General features: G+C 40.8%; 1 protein-coding gene across 5 annotated transcripts in view; it reads right to left on the bottom strand.

Moving 5' to 3' along the window:
- The window catches only part of dmd (dystrophin), a 217,626-nt gene that overhangs the window by 32,829 nt on the left and 164,203 nt on the right, over positions 1-20,594 (bottom strand). For all 5 annotated transcript variants that reach the window (XM_014998044.2, XM_088014614.1, XM_088014602.1 and 2 more), the window contains 19 exons: positions 20,096-20,266; positions 19,865-19,987; positions 19,655-19,789; positions 18,191-18,343; positions 16,740-16,910; positions 10,342-10,464; positions 8,141-8,313; positions 7,825-7,960; positions 7,441-7,616; positions 7,200-7,347; positions 6,663-6,791; positions 5,631-5,780; positions 5,443-5,541; positions 4,940-5,039; positions 4,107-4,276; positions 3,852-3,969; positions 3,094-3,305; positions 2,836-2,990; positions 2,255-2,444 (listed from right to left, as the gene is read on the bottom strand). In XM_014998044.2, the coding sequence (XP_014853530.2) occupies positions 2,255-2,444; positions 2,836-2,990; positions 3,094-3,305; positions 3,852-3,969; positions 4,107-4,276; positions 4,940-5,039; positions 5,443-5,541; positions 5,631-5,780; positions 6,663-6,791; positions 7,200-7,347; positions 7,441-7,616; positions 7,825-7,960; positions 8,141-8,313; positions 10,342-10,464; positions 16,740-16,910; positions 18,191-18,343; positions 19,655-19,789; positions 19,865-19,987; positions 20,096-20,266 (2,832 nt within the window). The remainder of the gene's footprint in view (positions 1-2,254; positions 2,445-2,835; positions 2,991-3,093; positions 3,306-3,851; positions 3,970-4,106; positions 4,277-4,939; positions 5,040-5,442; positions 5,542-5,630; positions 5,781-6,662; positions 6,792-7,199; positions 7,348-7,440; positions 7,617-7,824; positions 7,961-8,140; positions 8,314-10,341; positions 10,465-16,739; positions 16,911-18,190; positions 18,344-19,654; positions 19,790-19,864; positions 19,988-20,095; positions 20,267-20,594) is intronic.

The following is a 20,594-nucleotide window of genomic DNA, read 5'->3' as shown; positions in this document are numbered from 1 at the left end:
GAACTTTAACGACAAAACTCTAAAAACGACGACGTCCACAACATGTAAAACACACAATGACAGTACATGTATTTTCTGTTTTTATAACAGGATTTTTTTCCGCTTTACAAAAGAACGAAGCTTGAATTTTACGTTCCAACCTGAACTTGGTAGACCTTCCTACGCAGCATCCTCCAAAGAAGAAACTAGATGCTAAGTCGCAGAGGAAGCGCCATCATGTTTTTCCTCTGTTCTGTTCAAACGAGCTCCCCGCGCACAGCGGCCGCACAGAAATGCCCTCCGTTTAAAACGCGAGGCAGATACTGGAGACGAGACGGACGGGGAGGGCAAGGAGACAAAGTTGGGCCGGGTAAGTTGGTGGAAACACAAGAGGGGGGCGAGGAAGAGATAGGAGGAGGAAAGAGGCAAAGAGGACATGAAAGCAAGAGGAAAACGATGAGTGAGCTCGTTTTCCAATTAAACCTTATCTGCGTGTGGCGTTGTCGCCCCGGAGAGAGTGTGCGCACTTCTCTGGGTGCTACAGCTGCCATAATAATTGGACACAGAAGACTATCTCAGCGCTGCACACAGCACTGCCTGTTGGACTGACACAACTCTTAACGCATGTGTGTGTGTGTGCGTGCGTGCGTGTGTGAGAAGAGGGAATAAAAGCTGAAATTTGCATTTGAGATTCCGTTTCCAACATGCGAGTGTGTCCGAGCTTCGACACAGAGAGCGAGTGGGAGCAGGATGAGGGTCAGAGTGTGTCCTCGCCACAGACAGAGGCCACCATTCAACACCCACAATGCAGCGGGGGGCATTTTTCCATATGTCCGCCAGACCGGGAGCGGCCAATGAGCTCTCTTCATGCTGCCGTATCAGCATTGTTGTCATTCCAAGCAGGGGAGGGAATTGTGCTAGTGTTTTCTTTTTTTTTTTTTCTTTATATTTTCGACTTGTTAATCAAACACTGGGCTGAGCCAGGAGGACGTTATCTTCTGGGATGGCGTTTGATGTCAGCTTTACAAAAACTGAAGTGAGCTCAATTAAAAACACTGTAGATCTAAAAAGGCTGGAGTGAGACGGAAAGTTTAAAGTCTCGCTACAGGATGTTGATTAGATTTTGGTTTGGTATTCTCCACAACATTCACCTTCAAATGGCCTCATGCGACCTACGGACGACTTTTTCACCACAGTCTGAGTGACGCAATTCTGATCGTTTTACCCCCGTAAAAGAAAAAGAAAAAAAAATCCGATGTGTGGTACTAATTTGGGTATATATCTGATTGCTGTCTGCAGTCTGAACCGTCACGTCACAGTAATATTGTTTATCATGATATCTGGGACAACTTATCGTCGAGCAAATTTATTGCGAAATTTACGCAAAAATTGTCAAAAAAGTTGGGTTTAAATAGCTGTGTTGTTTTGTGCAAACTGAAATTTCAAAAATAAACTCGCTGAATTGAAAAATGGCAGATTTTCAGCTGTAACAAAATGGATGTATTTCGCAAAACTGCAATGGAGACACTTTTTTTTTTTTTTGCATCATATGAATCATGTGGTCGACACCGAAAACGACGACACACTGCACGGCAGATGGACATACTTTTCGGGAGGCCATCACTGCTTGTTTTAAAAATCTCGGCCCAAATAAAATACTTAATATTTCAATATTCCTGAGAGACAGAGTTAGGGTTTTCATCTGCCGTGAGCCATAATCGTTCAAACAGGCAGACATAAACATTAAAAATCTATCACTCTGTATGAATATAGAAAAAAAAATGAAACGAAATGAGGAAAGATGCAGAAGAAAGTCTCTCTGCTAAACCTGCTCTGCCCTTATGCCCTGCTGTCCTTGTGAAAACAATTTACTCTCTGCCCACACAGCTCCAAAGCTGAGTGCTCCTCCATTATTCATGCAGGGGCCAGTGTTTTATATATAAACACAGGAAATCTGTTGCATTAATATCCTGACTCGGCGAGCGAGGAAACATGAGGGAATCAGTCATCGTCTAATGACGTCTGACAGGTGGAGTGAGAAACACGGATAATCCTGTTCCACTGGTACCTGGTGAGGGAAGGGGGGACGGATCAAACAAGAACTGTGATGGCAGGAGAGCTGAAACTAATTTAGTTTTTTTTTTTTTCTGAGCTCCCTGTTAAGATCCAGCACTTTCTGTCCCTGGTAAATAACCAGGTCATGCAGTTACACCTCAAACGAGCCAGATTACATGCCTTAATGAAGAGGATGTGTGTGTGTTAAACCGTGTCCTACCTTCCACTGGGCCAGCAGCCTCTTGGCCGCCTCAGGCTGATCCTGCAGCCTCTCCTTGTTGGTGGCATCTATTAAAACATTGCAGGTGGTCTCTGCCTCCGTCAGCCAGCTCAGGAACTTCTCCAGGTCCAGGTAGAACTGGTGGAGCAGCTTCAGGCCGGCTTCCACCGCCGCCTCTCGGTCTGAAACTCTGCAGACGGGCGAGAGAGATGAGGGAAACCAAGGACTTGCCTCCAAACTCAGGCTTTATTATCAAGTTGAACCAAAATGAACCCTGGACACATGGCACTTTCACCAATTATTTTAGATTTTCACGAATTAATAGATGCACATTAATATTCTGAACAACAATTTCTCTTGTGTGCCAAACGACTGTCCTGACTTACAGAACGGTGCTAATATATTTCATGTTAGCACCTCGTTGATGGAAAGTCGTCACAAAAATTACGTGATTTGTTATTTCTCGATACCAGGCCCCGGTCGCACTATCCCGTTTTATTCCTGTTTAATGCCATTTTTTTGGACTAATGCGACTTGTATTCCTGAACGAAGGACGTTGGTATTGTCGCGTGTGCGGTTACCGTTTGTTGATGTGCGCCCACGTCGCCAGCATGTTGTCATTGACCTGGGTGACCTTGTGCGTGTCGTCGTTGGCGTACAGCGTCAGCAGCTTGTTGGCCAGCGCGTTGGTTTCAGCCACCTGTCCCTGCCACTGCTTCAGGTCCTTCATGAAGACCTGCAGGGGATCAGAAACCAAAGGGCTCGCTCTCGTTGCCATGCCAACAGATCTGGGAGTGCCAGTCGTCATGCAGCCATGCAGACGGATCTCTGGTGCCCACCCTCAGATCTGCGTGTTGCTTCTTCAGTGCGTCCGCTGTGTACGTGATCTCCTGCCACGATTCCAGCCTCCCACTGGCCTGTTTGATGAGGCAGTCCACCTCCCGCTTTGCGTCCAGCCAGTTTGTGGAGTCCTGCAGCATGTTGAGGATTTGCTTGAGCCTGTCGGAGAGTTTGGTCTGAGAGTCTTCCCAGTGGGTCTGAAGCTTGTCGACTGTGGAGGAGGAAAAAACAAAACTGTGTGTTTTCCAGGTACATAGTGCCATTTTATAGCAGTCAAGTAGCTATATTGTCTCCAGTTGTTATAAAAATACCAGATACATCGAATATGACTTAAAAGATGTTTGACTTCATAGTTTAATGCCTTAAAAATTGGTCACTGCTCCTCTTTTAAACCTTTCACATTTTTACCAGCAAATTCCTGAGAAGTACTTCATATAATGAGATGTTTGCTAATTACTGCCAGCTAGTCTGAAGGGGTGAAGTGCTCTGTGAGACTTGGAAGCTGCAGTTCTGAGGAGGAGCTTCGTCCTCGAAGGTGACGCCCAGTTCCACCAAGCGTTTTGCACAGCTGATTGGTTGCCACGGGAGACTAAACACTTTAGTTCTTAAAAAAATTGGCGTATTTCGTTAAAACGTTTTGCCACTAGGATGGGGTGCCTTTCAAGGTGACCATATAAAACTTATTAGAATATATGTAACACAAGTTTTGTGTATATTTGTAATGGAAGTGCAGCTTGTGAGGATGTGTGTGGCTTACTGCGCTCTGTGATGGCGTTGCGTGTGTCCTGGTTGCTGGTCTTGTTCTTCAGGTTCTGTGCTGCTGTTACTTGTTTCTCCAAGAGGGGGCGCCGCTTGTCGAGCTCCTGTAGAGATCCCTGAACGCAAGCAATGCACACTCAACTTCCCATTCATGCAATATTATTATTATTCAAAGCCTAAATCGTGCACACATGTGGTCACCATCACTTAGCTGGATCATAAGTTTGTGTTTGAGCTGCGCTAAGATCGTCACCTTGAGCTGGTTTATGTTTTCGTTGATGTCGTCCAGGTCGGCGACCACCACCTGCTTGTTTTGCACCATGTTATCCAGCATCTTCAGCCAATCGGTGAGCTCGGCCCAGGATTTGTTGAACTGCTGGAGCGCGGCAGATTCAGGCTGGGAACTTCCTGTCAGGCCTTCATCTGGGAAGCACACGATGTTAGAAAACGTTCTAGGAAATGGAAAATTCCAGAAATTTTCCAAACATGTTCAGCGTCACACTTTGAAGATAAAAAAACAAGACAAATGAACTAAAAAAAATAATAAATTCAATATTATATGGCATTATTTATCCCTGTTATTAATTAAGACTTGTGATGGTTTTCAACATAGTGCGGACAAACTAAACTATAAAAATGTTTTATGTTTTGAAAATTCTCTCACACATCCTTTACACCCAATTAGTCTGAGAACAAAACACACACAAAAAAAATAAATAAATAAAAAAATAAAAAAATCCCTCTATTCAAATAACTCAGCGTTTTGTACAGCTGAATGGTTGCCATGGGCGATTAAAGGATTTCTCAAAAATGTATTTAAAAAAATCTAGGCAGCACTCCAGGTCTGTTTTTGCTTAGTGAATAACATTATAACAAAACTCAAAAAAGTTGGTTTACATGATACAGATATGTGAAAATGTACAGCAATAAATTACTTGTGCTTCATTCAACCCACCACTAACTAAAGACAGAAACAGCTCTGTCGTCATATTTAGTTGCCTCATTAGCATCTTTTCTTGCATCAGATGTTTTTCTAGTGATGACTGTATATGAAGTGTTACGATGTTTCTGCAAAAGAAAACTTACGGGTTTTTTTGGAGACGAGAGCAGCAGCCGTCCTTTCTTTGTGCTGCTGCAGCAGCTCCAGAATCACCGTCCAGTCTTCTCTTAGCTTCCCGTGTTTCCCCTGCCGTCATCAACACATGGAAAACACACACACACACACACACACAAACACACACACACACACACGCACACACACACACACACACACACACACACACACACACACACACACACGCACACACACACAACTCACATTTCGGCTAACAAAGGGTTCAAGTTCAGCTCGTACAAATACAATCAAAAGAGTTCAGTTAGTTCAGCAGGAGAGCGTGCCTTTGATCTGAGACCTATATTAATGAAGAAGGTGATCTAAAATGTGATGAAATCGTTGAAGAAAACCTGGTGGTGAGATGAAAGACGTGAGCGTGATGTTGGAACAGAAGACTTTTCTTCACATCATCTATACAGAGACGAAGCGTGCTGTGAAAACGTCAGTGTGTAGTTAAAGTTCAGCTGCTGCTCACCTTGTCCAGCCGTCCTGGGGGAGTCTCCCTGTACATCTGATTGGCTCGCTCCAAAACAAACTCCACTTCTGGCTTCTTCTGCTGAACGTCCTCAATTAGCTGTTGGACACGATGCTTTAGTATTCATCGTTTAAGTAAGAGAATTAAATATACGGTTATTATGAGTAAGAAAACAAAAGTTGCTGTACTCTGGGTGGTGGCTCCTGGGGACTCTGCTCCAGCTTGGCCCTCGTGCTCGACGCCCAGGCTGACAGGTCGTCCAGCTCACCCTGGATCTTCAGGAGCTCCTTCAGCAGACCCTCGATCTCCAGCTGACGCTCAGGCAGAGCCCTAGACACCTAAAGGAAAGAAATAAAGAAAAGGTACTCCCCCTTTTAATGAAAGTAGAAGCGCAAGCATGGGAGTGGAGGGGTAATGATGTGGGCTTGTTAAGATTCGACCACAACAGCTCTGTCTTCTGTCCAACCAACGTCATTAATGGGTCAATTAACCCATACACAGCAACGACTTTACAAGAGACTGGCTGTGATAGAAAATAATCAAGCTGCTTCATTGGTCCAGTCATTGACCATTGACTGGTCAATGACTGGCTTCAATGGTCCAGTCAAAGACTGGACCATTGAAGCAGCTTGGTCTACAGCATTTCAACCTCCTTGAAATGCTGTAGTTCTACATACAGAGAGCCCTGCTAAGCTCAATAAATTCTCGTGTTCTCATTCGTTCCCAGCGTTGACTTTTGTTCAAAATTATTTGGTTGAGGTTGAATTATTTCCTCTGGCTTTAGACGCAGGGGAACTGGAAGGATTTTTTTCTTCTCTCTCTTATGTTCGGGTTGTCATGATGTGTAACCATGACATCGTCCCAAATCCCAGAGGACTTGAAAAGGAGGCCAAAGATCAGAGAGAAGGATGAAGTTAAAACCGTCTCAACCATTGATCAAAATTAGCAAGGCTTGCATCCCCTACTCCAACATCTCTCTGCCTGGTTTATAGTGGATTAGCAAAAGCAAGTGAGGTGGATTAGCATTTGCCGGCAGCAACTGAAGGAGTCATCCAGAACATGCTAGTATGGATTATTGTCTCTGCTGCCTGAAAACTGAGTCGTTAGCATGATGATCATACAGCAACAGATCACACAACATTTAGTATTCTGAATTGAACTGATGGTTTGTAACTCCACATCCCCACAGCTCAGTGACATCAGTAGTGGTAGTTGCTTACCTGAGCCCAGCGAGTGTTGATGCCCCTGATGTCTTTGTGCTTGTCAGCAGGAAGAAGGGTTAGCATCTTCTGCTTGGCGTTCAGATTCTCCACTGCAGACTTCTTCGCGGGAAGCTCCTCCACACGCGTCTTAGACAGATAACAGAAAATATTCATTTAATGTGACTTTACCAGCTCCTAATGGCCAGAATGTTTGCCTCTGCAAGGCAATAGAGATTTATGCCTCATTCTACTGAACAGTCCAGTGTGTCAGTACTCTGTAAAAGAAGGTTTCTGCTGTGAGTTGGACTTTGAAAAGCGGAAAGGGTTTTAGGTGTTATCCCGTCAGACAGTCAGTTCCCGAAACTACACACACAAAAAATCCTCTTAAAAGCGCATACGGGGTCAGTGCAACCCGCACAGGGTAAAAAACTTGTGAAGTATAAATGATTCCATCTCTTAAGAAGAAGGGCTAAAGCTTTGTTGACCATAATAACCTTCAAACAAGGGAGCAAATAATCATTCTTTATATCATCCCCATTTTTTTTTTTACCACACCTGGACTTTGCTCAAAGTGTCCCTGATGTGCTGTGGTTCTGGGGGGTGCAGAGGGATGGCCAGCACACCCTCCGCTTTATCCAGCCAGCCCAGCATCGAGCCCATGTCCTCCTCAAACTCTGCTCCAGCTGTTCGCGCCTCGGCAGACCTGCAGACACAAGGTCTCCTCTTAGTAGTGGCACGTTGTTGGACATGGTGATCGTCAAATCACAGCTGTGAGGTTGGATGGGGGCCCGCCCACCTCCTCTTACGCTCCCTGAGCTCCTGGCAGACGTTGGCCCAGCGAGTGTTGAGTAGTTTAAGCTGCGACCGGAGGCGTAAGGCATCATCTGGTGTGCTCATCTGGCTGGTGACTTCTCCTGCAGAGTTCACTCTGCCCAACACCACCTCCTGGTGAGGTATGTCGTCCACCAGGTCCTGTGCAGACACACACAGACACACACACACACCTGCCTCACTATTTGTACACGGACAGGTCTTCATGGGTAATATTGTTTTCGTAGGTTTCATCGTCACAGAAAGGATGCTCAATATTAAAATACATTGTTATCCTGTAGAGGTACATCTTAATATGTTTTTGTTTTGATGTAATTGACAAATAGGGAAGAGGAGGATCGGGCGTTACCCTGAGTTGCTGTCTGTGTGCTGCCGGCTCACTCTCAGACAGTTTCAAAGTGCTCTCGGCGTTGCTCAGCCACTCCTCCACTTCCCTCTGGTCCGAGACAAACCTCTGCCACTTGGAGTTACAGTCCTTCCAACGCCTTGACAAAGACAGATCAGATATTTCTACATGTGGCAAACAATGGGTACAAAAATCAATCAGCTATAAGGTTTAACACCCTGGGACGTAACAGAAATCCCAAAGCCGTTTTGTAGCTTCTAGAACCACAACAACCAAAATATAAAGAAATCTTCTGAATGTTCCTCTCCAATTCTTTTACTTCAGTCTGTCTTTGTAGAGCTTGTTTAGTTTGTCCCAGTTGTTGTTGAGTAGGGAAGCCGTCTCCTGAACCCTGTGACCTTCCAAAGGTCGAGAACCCGTCACCATCTCTTCTCTCCGGGCCAGAGCTCCTTCCACCGGGCCCTGCAGCTTGTCTATGTTCTCCTTTACGTCCTGCATGCGAGGAAGCGCACAAAAGACAATAGTTCAGAATCAGGAAAACTAAAGCCAACGAACAAATAAAGGTCTTAAGAATTCAAAGAATATCTGTTTATAGTCAAAACCTGATGTTATTGGCAACCTTTGAGGATAACATAAGCATGTCTTGTATCACAGTCAAGGTAAATAAAACTATGGTTTTAAAAAAAGGATTAAGGCTTCCACATATTAAGGCATGCATCCATTGTCTCTGCCAATTTTTTTTTTATTTCCCACAATTTCAGCCCTGGACACAATGGCCAAGGAGAAGAAAATGATTTGCTGTTTAGCTTAAGTTAGATAAGGTACCCTACATATTCTGTTTTCTAATACCTTCTGTCAAAACAATCTTCAGAATTTGAGTTTAAATGTTCAAAAAAAGAGGTAACGTGCCAAAGGTGCGTCACCGTGTGGTTGAGCAACACCGTGGCCGTGTAATGAGAGCATAATCCAAATCTCTCTGCATAGCCTCTACAACCGCAGAGTTCACAGGAGAACTACCTCAAGGACTCCACACTCCCACAGCAGGAACTGTTCACACTTTCACTCTCCTCCCAGAGGCACCAAAAGTGAGAAATGGAGAATTTCTAGAGTTAACAATTCAACTAGACCTGAAATACTTCCAGATATGATTTATTTGAAGGACAAGTGTATGCATAAAGTTTTCTTTCTATGCCATTTTTTACTGTTGGCATTCACTGCAGAAAGAAAAACATATTTTCTTTACCGATTTATTTCAATGTTGCCTCAACAGGCCAGGTTCAGGTTCAGGTTCAGATTCAGGGTGTGATGGCAAATATTTAGCCACAGGCGATCTGGGATTGGTTGGGACTGATAACATTGGGGGCCTTCTACTAGAAACCTGACAGTCAGTCTAAGCTTCAATCTAGTAAATAAAAAAAAATCCATAAACATCACTTACGGTTTGTGAGAATGCTTGCCTTGAGGTTGAGAGGCAGAAAACAACGTATTGTATTTTGACAGGTTTTGAACTCTGCCGCGATTAGAGGAAAAATCGACATATGCACCCATCCAGGTACAAAAATCATGAATTAGGATCTGAATTTCAAAGTTTATTTTTCAGATGTGCAAGGTTTCTGTTTTATAATGATCAAGTTGGCTATATTGTTGCCAATTTACTGTTTTTTGGCCCAAAAATATGTTGGACTCAAAATCAGTATCTAGAAGTGAGTATGGAAGAATAAATGAGTGGATACCTCAAGGACATGATTGAATTAAACATTAAACAAAAGCATTTTTTTCCTTTATCTCTTGAGCAGAATCAGCCTTTTTGTGGGAAGCCAGAAGGATGATGTTAAAATTGAATGTGTTGACTTTGAACAATACGGCGCACTGTTACAGATGAGATATGATATCGCAAAAAGCAACAAAGAGTCATTGTGAAAACTATGTAGCAGAAAATACACTCTTATCGCGAGGTCAAATGAAAAACAGACAAAACAAATCCCATTTTTGTGGTGGGTTAGAAAAGTATTAGTAGATGAATATCTAAAAGATTTTAGAATTTTGATATAGAACCTCAGAATATGTTAGAAATGTCATGTTTTTTTCACTGCTATAAACAATAAGTATGCTATTCTAAAATCTCAAAGCTATGTTGGAACACATTTCAAATATTACAAATATGTGTTTTTAGTCAAAAGGGTTAATTTTAAAGAATTAAAAAAAAAAGTTTTTAAACCTCCTAAACTATACCTGGAGAGAAAATAAAACATTTGTTGAAATCGTTGAATATTTTTTGACTTGATCTTTAGTCTGAAACAAATATGTAATTTTTTTAAAAGATCCAAAGGGAAATTAAAACTTTTCCAAGGCCGTTTTAGTAGATGGAAGAACACAATCGGATAGACGAAGCATTTAATGCAGGCCTTTTATTAAAAGAAAAAAAAAGAAAAAAAAAAAAAGAAAGTGAATGTGTATTGTTAACCCTCTGAAAAATGCAGCTGATATTTTATTTTTCCCCAACTCGGTGGCAGTGCTGACCTTCAGGCAGTGCTCTTGCTGCGGCAGGTTATAATACGCTGCAGGCCAGTATTCAGGAGAGTTCAGCTTGAAGTCCGTCTCTGACACCGAACGCAGCAGCGCCTGGAGCTCTGTCAGGTACTCCTGATTCCACACACACACACACACACACACACACACACACACACACACACACACACACACACGCACACACACACACACACACACACACACACACACACACAGGCAACAGTACACACAGCACAGAAATGTTACGACTCCAAAAATAGATAAATATGTTACGTCATGTTTGGTATTCTCTGGGCAGGTAACGGCTGACATTTTCATCTGGGACCTCATTCAGTCCACATTTAATCACATGTGGAGCTACCAGAATGCATATTTTTATTGCTTATAATAGAAGTTTACTAATAATCATTGGTGCTTGGGGAGCCCCTCCTTCTGCAATCTTTCCAGACCAATCAGAATCCAGGAACTGATCTCAAACAAAACTTGTCTTCCTGTTTCAGAAGCAGGCAGGGACCACGCTCAACACACGAGGGCGCCCACTCTCCATTGAAAACACAGGAATAAAGTCAATAGGAAACTTGTTGATATTTCAAAGGAGAATTTTTTTTTTTTTAGTTGCTCTTGCACACCCCTTCTTTCTATTGCCACCCTGGGCAACTGCCCAAATGGCCCATATCAAAAACTACCACTGTTCATAAGAGGAAGGAAGTTTTATAGGAACTGAATGTGAAGCCCTAGATTGAGATGTCATCATTTTTCTGTTTTATATAGTTTATCACACCTTTAATGTATTCAAATTACTACAACTAAAATGGAAATCTACTTTTATCTTTTTTTTTTCCCAGAAAGACACACAAAGCTTGTTGCTACAGCAAAGAGAAACTGGGATGTAAACACTCGCCTGTGTTCGTCTCACCTCATTGTTATGCTCTCATCGCAGGCCAAGCAGTTGCCCTCCAATTAAAGGAGACTTTTTAATCAGGCCCAGATGAAACAGTCATAATGGCGTTATTAGCGACCTCGCACTGAGTTGATTGCTGCCGACTGCGAACGTGTGAGACTGAGCAGACGGATCAGTCCCAATCATCAAACATACTTTTCAAGAACAAGACTAATTTCTTTTTTTTTTTCTTTTCATATTTGTGTTTATGTCTGTCTGTTTTTCAAATGATGCAGTCAGACTGGGAAATTTGACTGGGAAAAATTTGATTTCTGAGGTTTATTGCAACACAGAATACAACTGCATTTCAAACAAACAAAAACTTGAGTATCCTCAAATTGAAAAAGGAATGCAAAAAGTGAAACTCATTTATTGACTTCCACCCACTACTGTTGACAACTTTGGCTACTAAACAAAACAAGACATCGTTTCTCAGAAAGTTTTTAGATTATATCAAAGTAGTGAGAGTGAAATATTTGTACAAGATGAAAGCAGTAAAAAGTGTGTCACTTTTTACTGCACAGTATAATGTATAGTTGTTAACATACTTGAAGTAGCATCTTCTGTGGAATAAATCTGTACTGTCTCCATGCTTTTCCCCTTTGTTTTCTTAACATAATGAGTTCATTTCCTGATGGATTTCTCAAGATAACAAGTCAATCTCATTTTTTTCAAGATTAACTCGTTCTCTAAAGAAAACCATGAAATTAACTCGTCATCTCGAGAAAACAGGTAATTAGCTCGTTATCTCAAAGAAACCATGAGAAAATGGAAAATTAACTCATCGAGAAAACCATTGGAAAAATAAGTCGCCCCGAGAAAACCATCAGGTAATAATCACATTTTCTAGAGAAAATGGGAAATTAGCTTATCTCCAAAAAATAAAAAATAAAAAACTATCAGGAAATTAAATCGTTATCTCGACAGGGAAAAATTATATACCAGTCAAGTACAACCACTAACGGCTTCTGAGGTTTAATAAGTTAAATTGAATTGTAGAAATAAATGTACTTTTCAATTATACTAAAATTTAAATGCACCTATAAATGTTACTTGATGAACTTAAACAAAAAGTAGGAAAATAAAGCTGATTCATCGGTGATGGGGTGAATCAGCAAATTACTTTTGGTAATCCTGTCTGACGTAAAACAAGAGACATTTGGTTTTATTGAACTTTAGAAATAAAGTGAGAAATAAAGTTGAATGTGTCTTTATATTCAACGTATGTAAAATTTGTAGTTTCGACTGCAAATTCAGTGGGATTTAACTTGCTGTCGTAGTCTGTGCAGTTAAATCAGAGTTTTACAGAAAAATGATTCTTATTAGAACGGGTTCTGAACATTATTGTTACTCAAGGTATCTACAACACTGACTATAAAATTTATGCAGCAAATAATAATGTAGCATTCTTTGTCACTCAGGTAAATGTAATCTAGGTTTTATTGAGAGAGGTGAAGTGAATGACGAGAGTTCACATCCTCAGATTCTCTGTTTGCTAGAACATGTTTCTGCTGAAAGCTTCTGTCACATTTGGTTTCAATATGGTTCAAAATTCACTTTTAACTTCTAAATTATCGTCAACACACATAAAATTGACTTAGATCGGCATCTAATGCTCCTCTGAAATTAAAACAATTAAGGATGAAGATGAATAATGTTTAACTTTAACTTTTTAAAAGTTTTTTTTAATCATTAGTATTGTTGTGTTATTCAGTTTTTGATCAAAATAAATCAACGTTTTTGCTAATTTCACCCTTTGTGAAGTTTTAAAATGATTGAAATCATTGTGACAGACGCACAAATGTCTAGTACTTGCAGGTGCACCTTAATAAACCAGAATATCATCCAAATATTTACTACAGCCAATGGAAACCCCCAAATGATGGAAAGTTGAGTTGAAGGAAAGATGGTGCAGAATTAAACATGGAAGACAAAATGGAATGGAAGTGAACTAAAGCATGTAGACAAAAACTGGAACTGGGCCGTTCCTCGTTTTCAGTCACCATCCAATCAGAAATGGATTGAGAAGAAATCAGTTTACTCAACTGACTTTGTCTTTCACTTTTTAAATCAAATTAATGAAGTAAATTCATCAGTATGCTGATTCATTACGATGCACCAGAGTTTATGGATCAGTACCAAAGGCCCAAAATAATTCAGGCCAGCAGCACACTACAACATGGTTTTTCTTGTATTATTTTTCTCTAACAGTGTTTGTGATGATGAAAGAGCAGAGCAGGAGGTGATGATGAGTGGAGGAAGCAGGCCGTTGTGTAGATTAAATTATAATCCTTCATTCTTCAGGATATATCTTTATAAATATACAGCAAACTCAATTTTACTCAGTAAATCTCAACCTCCTGGTTCCAACTCATCATTTGACCAGTTTTGCTCCTTTTCTTAGGCCCGAGCAGCGAAAGCGCTGCAAAGGCCTATTGTTTTTGTAAAAATAATTTTTTTTTTTTTTTTTTTTGGTAACTTGGACTGAAAACACACCTGGGCTGAATTTATTTGCATCAAAACCACTGCAGGAAAATGGACAGTAGAAGAAGAGTGTGATTCATGAGTAAAACAAATGGTATCCGATAACGTTTGGACTCTAAGGCTGTTTTGAAGCAGGCAGAGCAGTTTTGTATCTTGCTGTAGCAGTTGCATGTCTCCATTTCTGATGACTGTGGACCAATTGGAGTGAGACATTACACTTGGCTCCATGGTTGTGAATAAAAGTGACAACTCACACCCGGTTCCATGTTAACATGACAAGAAAACAGAAGCTAATAATGTTAGGGAGACTTGCTAGCTTAGTACTGCTTTAGCCATCCTCAAGATTTTCTCATTGTTTGAATTCCACATTGGTAGCTCCTGTTTTCCTTGTCACGTTAGCATGGAACCAGGTGTGAGTTGTCACATTTATTTGCAAAAGTTTGCAATAAACCTCCTAAAGTTTTCTATTTTTCGTCAAAGTGAGGTCTGTGTTGTAATGCTAACCCCCCGGTTGCTAAAGAGTGAAGCGCTCTCGGCCCTTCTTAGAAAGGTGTGAACATTAAACTTGACACCCTGCAATCACTATGTTTGAAACTCAAATTTTGAAGTAAGAGAGGAAGTTCTAGAGTCGCCCTGATGTGTTAACGAACTCGACTAAAAGACTTCTCTTCAGGTTGGTTGACAACTCTTGGTTACAAAAGTTTTTAAAAAATGTTTGATTACATAAATGGGCTGTAGGCACCGTATGAATACTGCTACTTGTTAACTGTTAGCTAAAAAGCACACTTAAGTTAGCATTTGCTTCTCAGCTTGCTATAAATGCTAATATTTTGTTGTTTTTTTCCCCCATCGAGTCAGGTCTAGAATCAGAAACACTTATTTTCTACACATTTCTTAGTGTCTTAAATAAAATGAAGCACACTGATCTTCCTTTACAGTTACTGTCCAAGTGTCCTCAAGCATTTAGGTAAGAAAATATCTACAATTGTGCTTCTCACAGGGTTCCTACACATTAGTCGAATTTCATACTTTTACTTTTACTTTATTTTTCTCAGTGTGAGGTAATTTGTCATCTTTTTGTAGAGCAAAGTTATGCAAGTTCAATTTGGACTAATGGTAGACATTTCTAAAATGGTCAGATTAGAAAAATGGAAGCTGGAAAAAAAGATGTCTGGACGGATGGATGTATACATGAACAGATGATACGCTCAGTTTGGGAATACAAATATATTTCCAAACTCTGTTATCCTTCCCATACTTATCCAGACTTGGAAAATCATTTTCCCACATGCAGTGTAGGAACCCTGAACTCAGAGAATACATGGAATCTTCCCATTCAGTTGGGTTTTAGTCCAAATACAAAACCCCCCCACAACCAGTGGGGGCGAAGGGCATGTGGAGGATGGATGGGTGTTTGTGTCTCACGAAAAAGCATACATCTTCGGTGGCTGGGAGATCGCCGGACTGCCGGTGACATGATTAGTGGAGGGGAAGGCGGGCATGCGTGACACAAAGCCAGACACAGCAACCACTGAGTGAGACATGCGAGTGTTCCTCTCAGACACACGCAAGACACGTAAATAAGAATGGCAGCAAAGAAACACAAGAAAAGCAAACTGGAAGTTCATTATTTGAACTAATGCTCTGATAGTAGTTGTTTAGTATCAATTTTAGGATAATGTTTTTCTGAAGACTTTCATTGGATATAGTTTGATTTTTATTACAAGCAGTATTTCATAAGACCTCTTATTAGTTTAGTATAGATTATTAGACTTTGCCCCTTTTTTCTATTAAAGCTGCAGAACACCTTTTTCCCTTTGGCTCAAGGCTGTCCTGCTTTCCAAAGAACTGAGATAATGAAACTGTGCTTGTGTTACTTTATACAACACTTTTTAAGCTTTAATCTTCTTTGTTTGTTTCTTAGAAAGTCGTTTGCATAAGTCGAGCTTCAAATCCTATTTATGGCTCACCAATATTCTCGAGAATTATCTATCTGGGTCAGGACAAAGAAAATGTCTTTTTATTTATTGTGTGTCACTGCATACCCTGCAAAAGTAAAATTTTGTTGAAAAGAGAGTAAGAAGGCTACATGAGACATAGGCAGAATTTTAGAACTGTTCATTTCAAGTAAGCCATTCATTGTCTACAGACATCTAGAAATTGGAAAACTGCTGAAAACAGTTAAATACCAATAAGCCACTCTTGAATTAGCATTTGTTCTGCTCACAGACTAGTTTTGCTAGCATAGTAACACAAGCTAGCACAAGCTGTAGCTTCCTTTTTACCACAGTAAATAAAACAAATAAAAATGATTATACAGTCTGCAGACATCTGGTTTAGGGACCTCAGAGATTGGAAAACTGCTGAAAATTACAAACTAACCAATAAGCCATCAGAAATTAGCAATTGTTCTGCTCACCGACTAGACATGCTAGCATAGCAACAAAAACTATCAACATGTCGGGCTGTAGCTTTCTTTTTGCCATAGTAAAGAAACTAGCAATAAGTTTACAGATATGAATTAGATAACAGGAGTAAGACTCAACTTACCCTAATCAAATTAACCCTTTATAATTTCTTAAAGACCTGCAGGACATCCATGTTGAATTTAATTTTAAGTGTGTTAATTTTTTGTTGTTAAAAGTGAGTTTGGGAGGCATGGTGACATTTAAACTTAATCCTAACTAGTTAATCCTAACTAAATCAGTATTTTAAATGGTTTAAGGTTGAACTATCTAGAAAATACACGACAGTCATTCTACACTGGGACTCAACAGAACATGTTTAGTCATGTTTGACTAAGTTTTCAAGCTTCTTTTAAAAAAAAACTCTAGATTCATGCTTTCACTGAAAACACACTGGTTTTTAAAAGGTTGCATCCTTAAAGAGTTAGTTTTCTGAGCTTATCTCATCAGTAAGTTTTGTTAGTATTACAAATGTACAAGTAGTGCCTATTGAGACTCACACATCGTCTTTTGAAGGGTATGAACTTGCCCTCCACCTCAACCCAGCGGGTGTTGAGCTGGAGTTGGCGGGGCTCCACTAGATTGGCGGCTCCAGCCTGTGAGAGCTGATTGGCTAAGCCCTGCACCTCCTTAAGCTCCTCCTTCTTCTTGTCGAACTCTGAGCCAATTTCCTATTGGACAGAATCAACCGAAAGGTCACTGGCCATTGGCTAGGACCCGGTTGGGTTAAGCACAAAGAGGCATGTGGATGTGCTCAAAAAAAAAAAAAAAAAGAAAAAAAAAAAAAAGACCAAAACACACATTTACGCACAAACACCGACTCACAAAGCGACATTACAGAATTGGAAAATAAAACCTTCGTAGAAAAAGGAAGTACATTTATTTAGCCACTAGCACAAACTCACAACACATTAAATAAAAGGAGAAAATATCATGTTTGCCAGCATCAAACATAAATAGAAATGTAATATAGATCCAGAAAAATTGATAATTATCGATTAAAAACAAAAACGCTGCCTTAAGTCTTTATTTTCACAAAGAAAGTACAATCGCTGGCCAGTACAGATCGGGGATGAGTGCTGTATGAGCGGCTCAGCAGAAGCAAGAAGCTGTATGGACAGGTCTGAAGAACAGATAGATGGCCAGACACACAGACAGGCATTGAGGGAAATCTCAGTTGTGGAAATGACAGGTGAGTCTACGGCAAGCGGGTGACACTTCCGCTTAGCGAAATGTCATAGTGATCGTCTGAAAGGGAAAGACATATACAGAGTCAGATGAAGGAAGGCGCTGGAAAACCGGCTAAGTCCAAGCTTCGTCTCTCACGAAGCGCCTGGGTTTGATTTAAAAACATTTAAACTGATTTAGCAGCAAAGCAACTCAGACATTGCTGTGAACGGCATTGGCCTGAATTTTGAGAAAAAACAATCAGTTGTGAGGAAAAAAATGGCTTGCAGTACATAAACTTTCCCAGATCAAAAGCGGATCGAAACTATTTAAATCAGCCAAATGCCACCACTTTTTAACATCAGCATGTTAGACATGAGTCTTATTAAATTCTCATGCTACGATAACAGAATCTGAAATAAGAATTTATCAAAGTAACAAACTGGTTTGACTTATAAGCAACCAGAAACAATGATCTAATTAGAAGAACTTTAAAGAGTAGTTTTTAATTCTCAGTTCATCTTTTCTCGTGGCTGTAGCTGTATAAAGACTTCATCACAAAGCTGAAAAAGAGTAGAATGGAGAGAAACAGGAAAAGAAAACAGTTGTATACTTTTGATAGATTAGTGATAAAATGTTAAAGAAATTTGGGACAGGACATGAGAAGAAGAGTTGGAGGAAGAACCAAACTCAAGGTGAAGCTTTATGATAAAAGAAAAATGTTGAAACGAACAAAAATCTACAAGGTGTACAAGTGTGTGTACGGTTCTGAACGTGCTTTCACCTTGACCCGCTCTCCCTTGGGTGGGTCAGGAAGTTGGTCCACACTGCGCTGGATGTCGTCCAGCCAGGCCATCAGGTCATGGGATTTCCTTCTGTACTGGTACCACTGGGGAGCGATGGCCAGAGCCTTTCTATTCCTCAGGATACGCAGGTCCTAAACACACACACACACACACACACACACACACACACACCCACACCCACACACACACACGCACACAGAAAAACACCAGCCTTTTCATTAGGAACAGTTTTATACAACTCTGGCCTCAGAAATGTGTCTTTACAATGAAAAACTACAAGTCAACCAGCTGAAAGACATTTAATTGAAATGCCTCTCAGAGCTTTGCAACACCGGAGTCTTTACCCGGAGCCTTTTCTGAAAGAGTCATTTGTCAGTGACACCAACCTCAAGGGTCCCTTCTACTTTTATTAGAGCTGCCACACTAACCATCGATAAACTTGAGGAAATGCCTTCAGTTTAAGGCAAACTTTAATGGTCATCCATACGGGCCTATAGCGACGGATCAGACTCAAAGATCAAGAGTTAATGGGACACCAATAGCACACCAGAGGGCAGCCTTTGGTCCAAGTCAACTGCTTTGGTAAACACTAGCAACTCTTGACGGTTGATTTTATTTACTGGCAGCCATCTGCACCTGCAAGCAGTACTTGTAGCTTAGCATTTCCTCTTAAGCTGTAGCCTTCAAAATGAGTAATTCTGTTATATACCACCTAGGTTCCAGAAAATACCTAAGCAATTTCAGGCACTTGACTTGAAATCTTATGCAGCTATTACTACTACTTTCTCAAATCTTATTAGGTAGTTTCCTGGATTTAAGAGGTTACATACCAGAAATTTCTGTGGCTACAAAAAGGTCTCAAAAGTACAGGTGAATTGGAGAAACGTTCTGGAATGCAACCACTGAGTTCTGGGAATGTATCTGCTATGTTCCAGAAAAGTATCCTCTAGTTATGAGAATGTAATCTCCATAAAAGTATCTTTGCAGTTCAGGAAAGTACATTGTAAGTTCTGAAACTGGATCTCAAGTTCTAGAAAAGTAACTTCTCGGTTTGAGGGAAAGATCCTGATAAGATTTAAAAAATTACTTTATTAATTCCAAAAAACACCAGGTAAGTTACAAAGAGTAATTGAGTTGTGGTATGGTAGCCTCTAAGTTCTGGGAAGGAACTGGAAAGTATTATTGGAAAGGGTTTAAAGGTTCTGGTAAATCACAGTTAATAAAAAATTCCAAGTTCAGAGAAACAACCTGGTGAGTTCGGGGGAAGTAACCTCCACATTCCAGTAAAGCAACTTTTTAGTTCAGAGAAAGATCCGGTAAGTTCTATGAAAATTCCATTAGAAGGCTTCATAATTTTGACAAATATTTGGTAAATTCTGAAAATCAATCTCTAATTGCAGGCAAAGCACAGGTGGTGTCACATGTTTTAAGGGGTGTGTTACCTTTACAGTGTTGTATTTGCTGTTGAGCTGGTTGTGTTTCTGTCTTATCTGCTCTCGCTTGTCTCGATCTGGGGCTCTCTTTTGCAGGTTCTCTCCTTTCAACAGCAACTCTTGCACTGCTCCCTCTTCGCAATTCTACACACAAACACATGTTGCCTTTAATGTGAACATACAACACATTGGCAGCGGCTGAAAGTGGCAGAAAGGAACCTTGTCCTCCTGGAAGTCCTCCTCCTTTAGGTTCTCTCCCTGTTTGGCTTCCTCCTCCAGCAGTTCAAGCCAGACCCTTACTTCGCTGTGGTACTGTTCAAGCTCCCTGGCTGACACTGCCGTCTGTAGAAGCAGATGTAGTGAGTTTGAAGTAAAATCAACTGATATGAACATTGCTGGGAATCTTTAAGGTCAGCGGTGCTTTTTAAAGGACCGCACAATAGTCCGTACCAAACCAGAGGTGATCCGTTGAGAGATGATGTCGAACCTCTGGTTGAGCTGCTCCATTCTGGGTCTTACTTGAGCCTGGCAGTTCTCTCCTCTGGTGGACATGAGTTCCTGTGCCAGTTCTCTAACTTCTTCCATCTTCCCTTTGGTCAGCTCCAGCTCAGCACGCAACATCTGCAGGAGGCAAACAGCCGGTCACCCTTCCACACAAGACATTAGCTGGTCACGGAAATGACTTCCACTTTAGTTCATGCTGTCATTGCCTGAACAAGTTCTACACTGACATCGACCTAATTTCATAGCTAGGACATCTTCAGGAGACACGTAGACTTTCTTTGCTTTCTTCACAATTATCAAACCTCTGGTCTTAAAGTTCTTGATGATTCAATAAAAGGCTGATTTGGATTGTTTTCAGCAAATATCATTTGCTCGATGGCAAAAACGCCATCTTTTGACACAAAGATGGTTTCCCTTGGGGGTAACCGTGGTCACCACTCCCCTT

This window comes from Poecilia mexicana, unplaced genomic scaffold, assembly GCF_051168715.1.
Source record: "Poecilia mexicana isolate PSO_F unplaced genomic scaffold, ASM5116871v1 scaffold_2, whole genome shotgun sequence".
Classification (NCBI taxonomy): domain Eukaryota; kingdom Metazoa; phylum Chordata; class Actinopteri; order Cyprinodontiformes; family Poeciliidae; genus Poecilia; species Poecilia mexicana.
The sequence above is the reverse complement of the archived record's forward strand: the minus strand, read 5'-3'. Positions and strand labels throughout refer to the sequence as shown.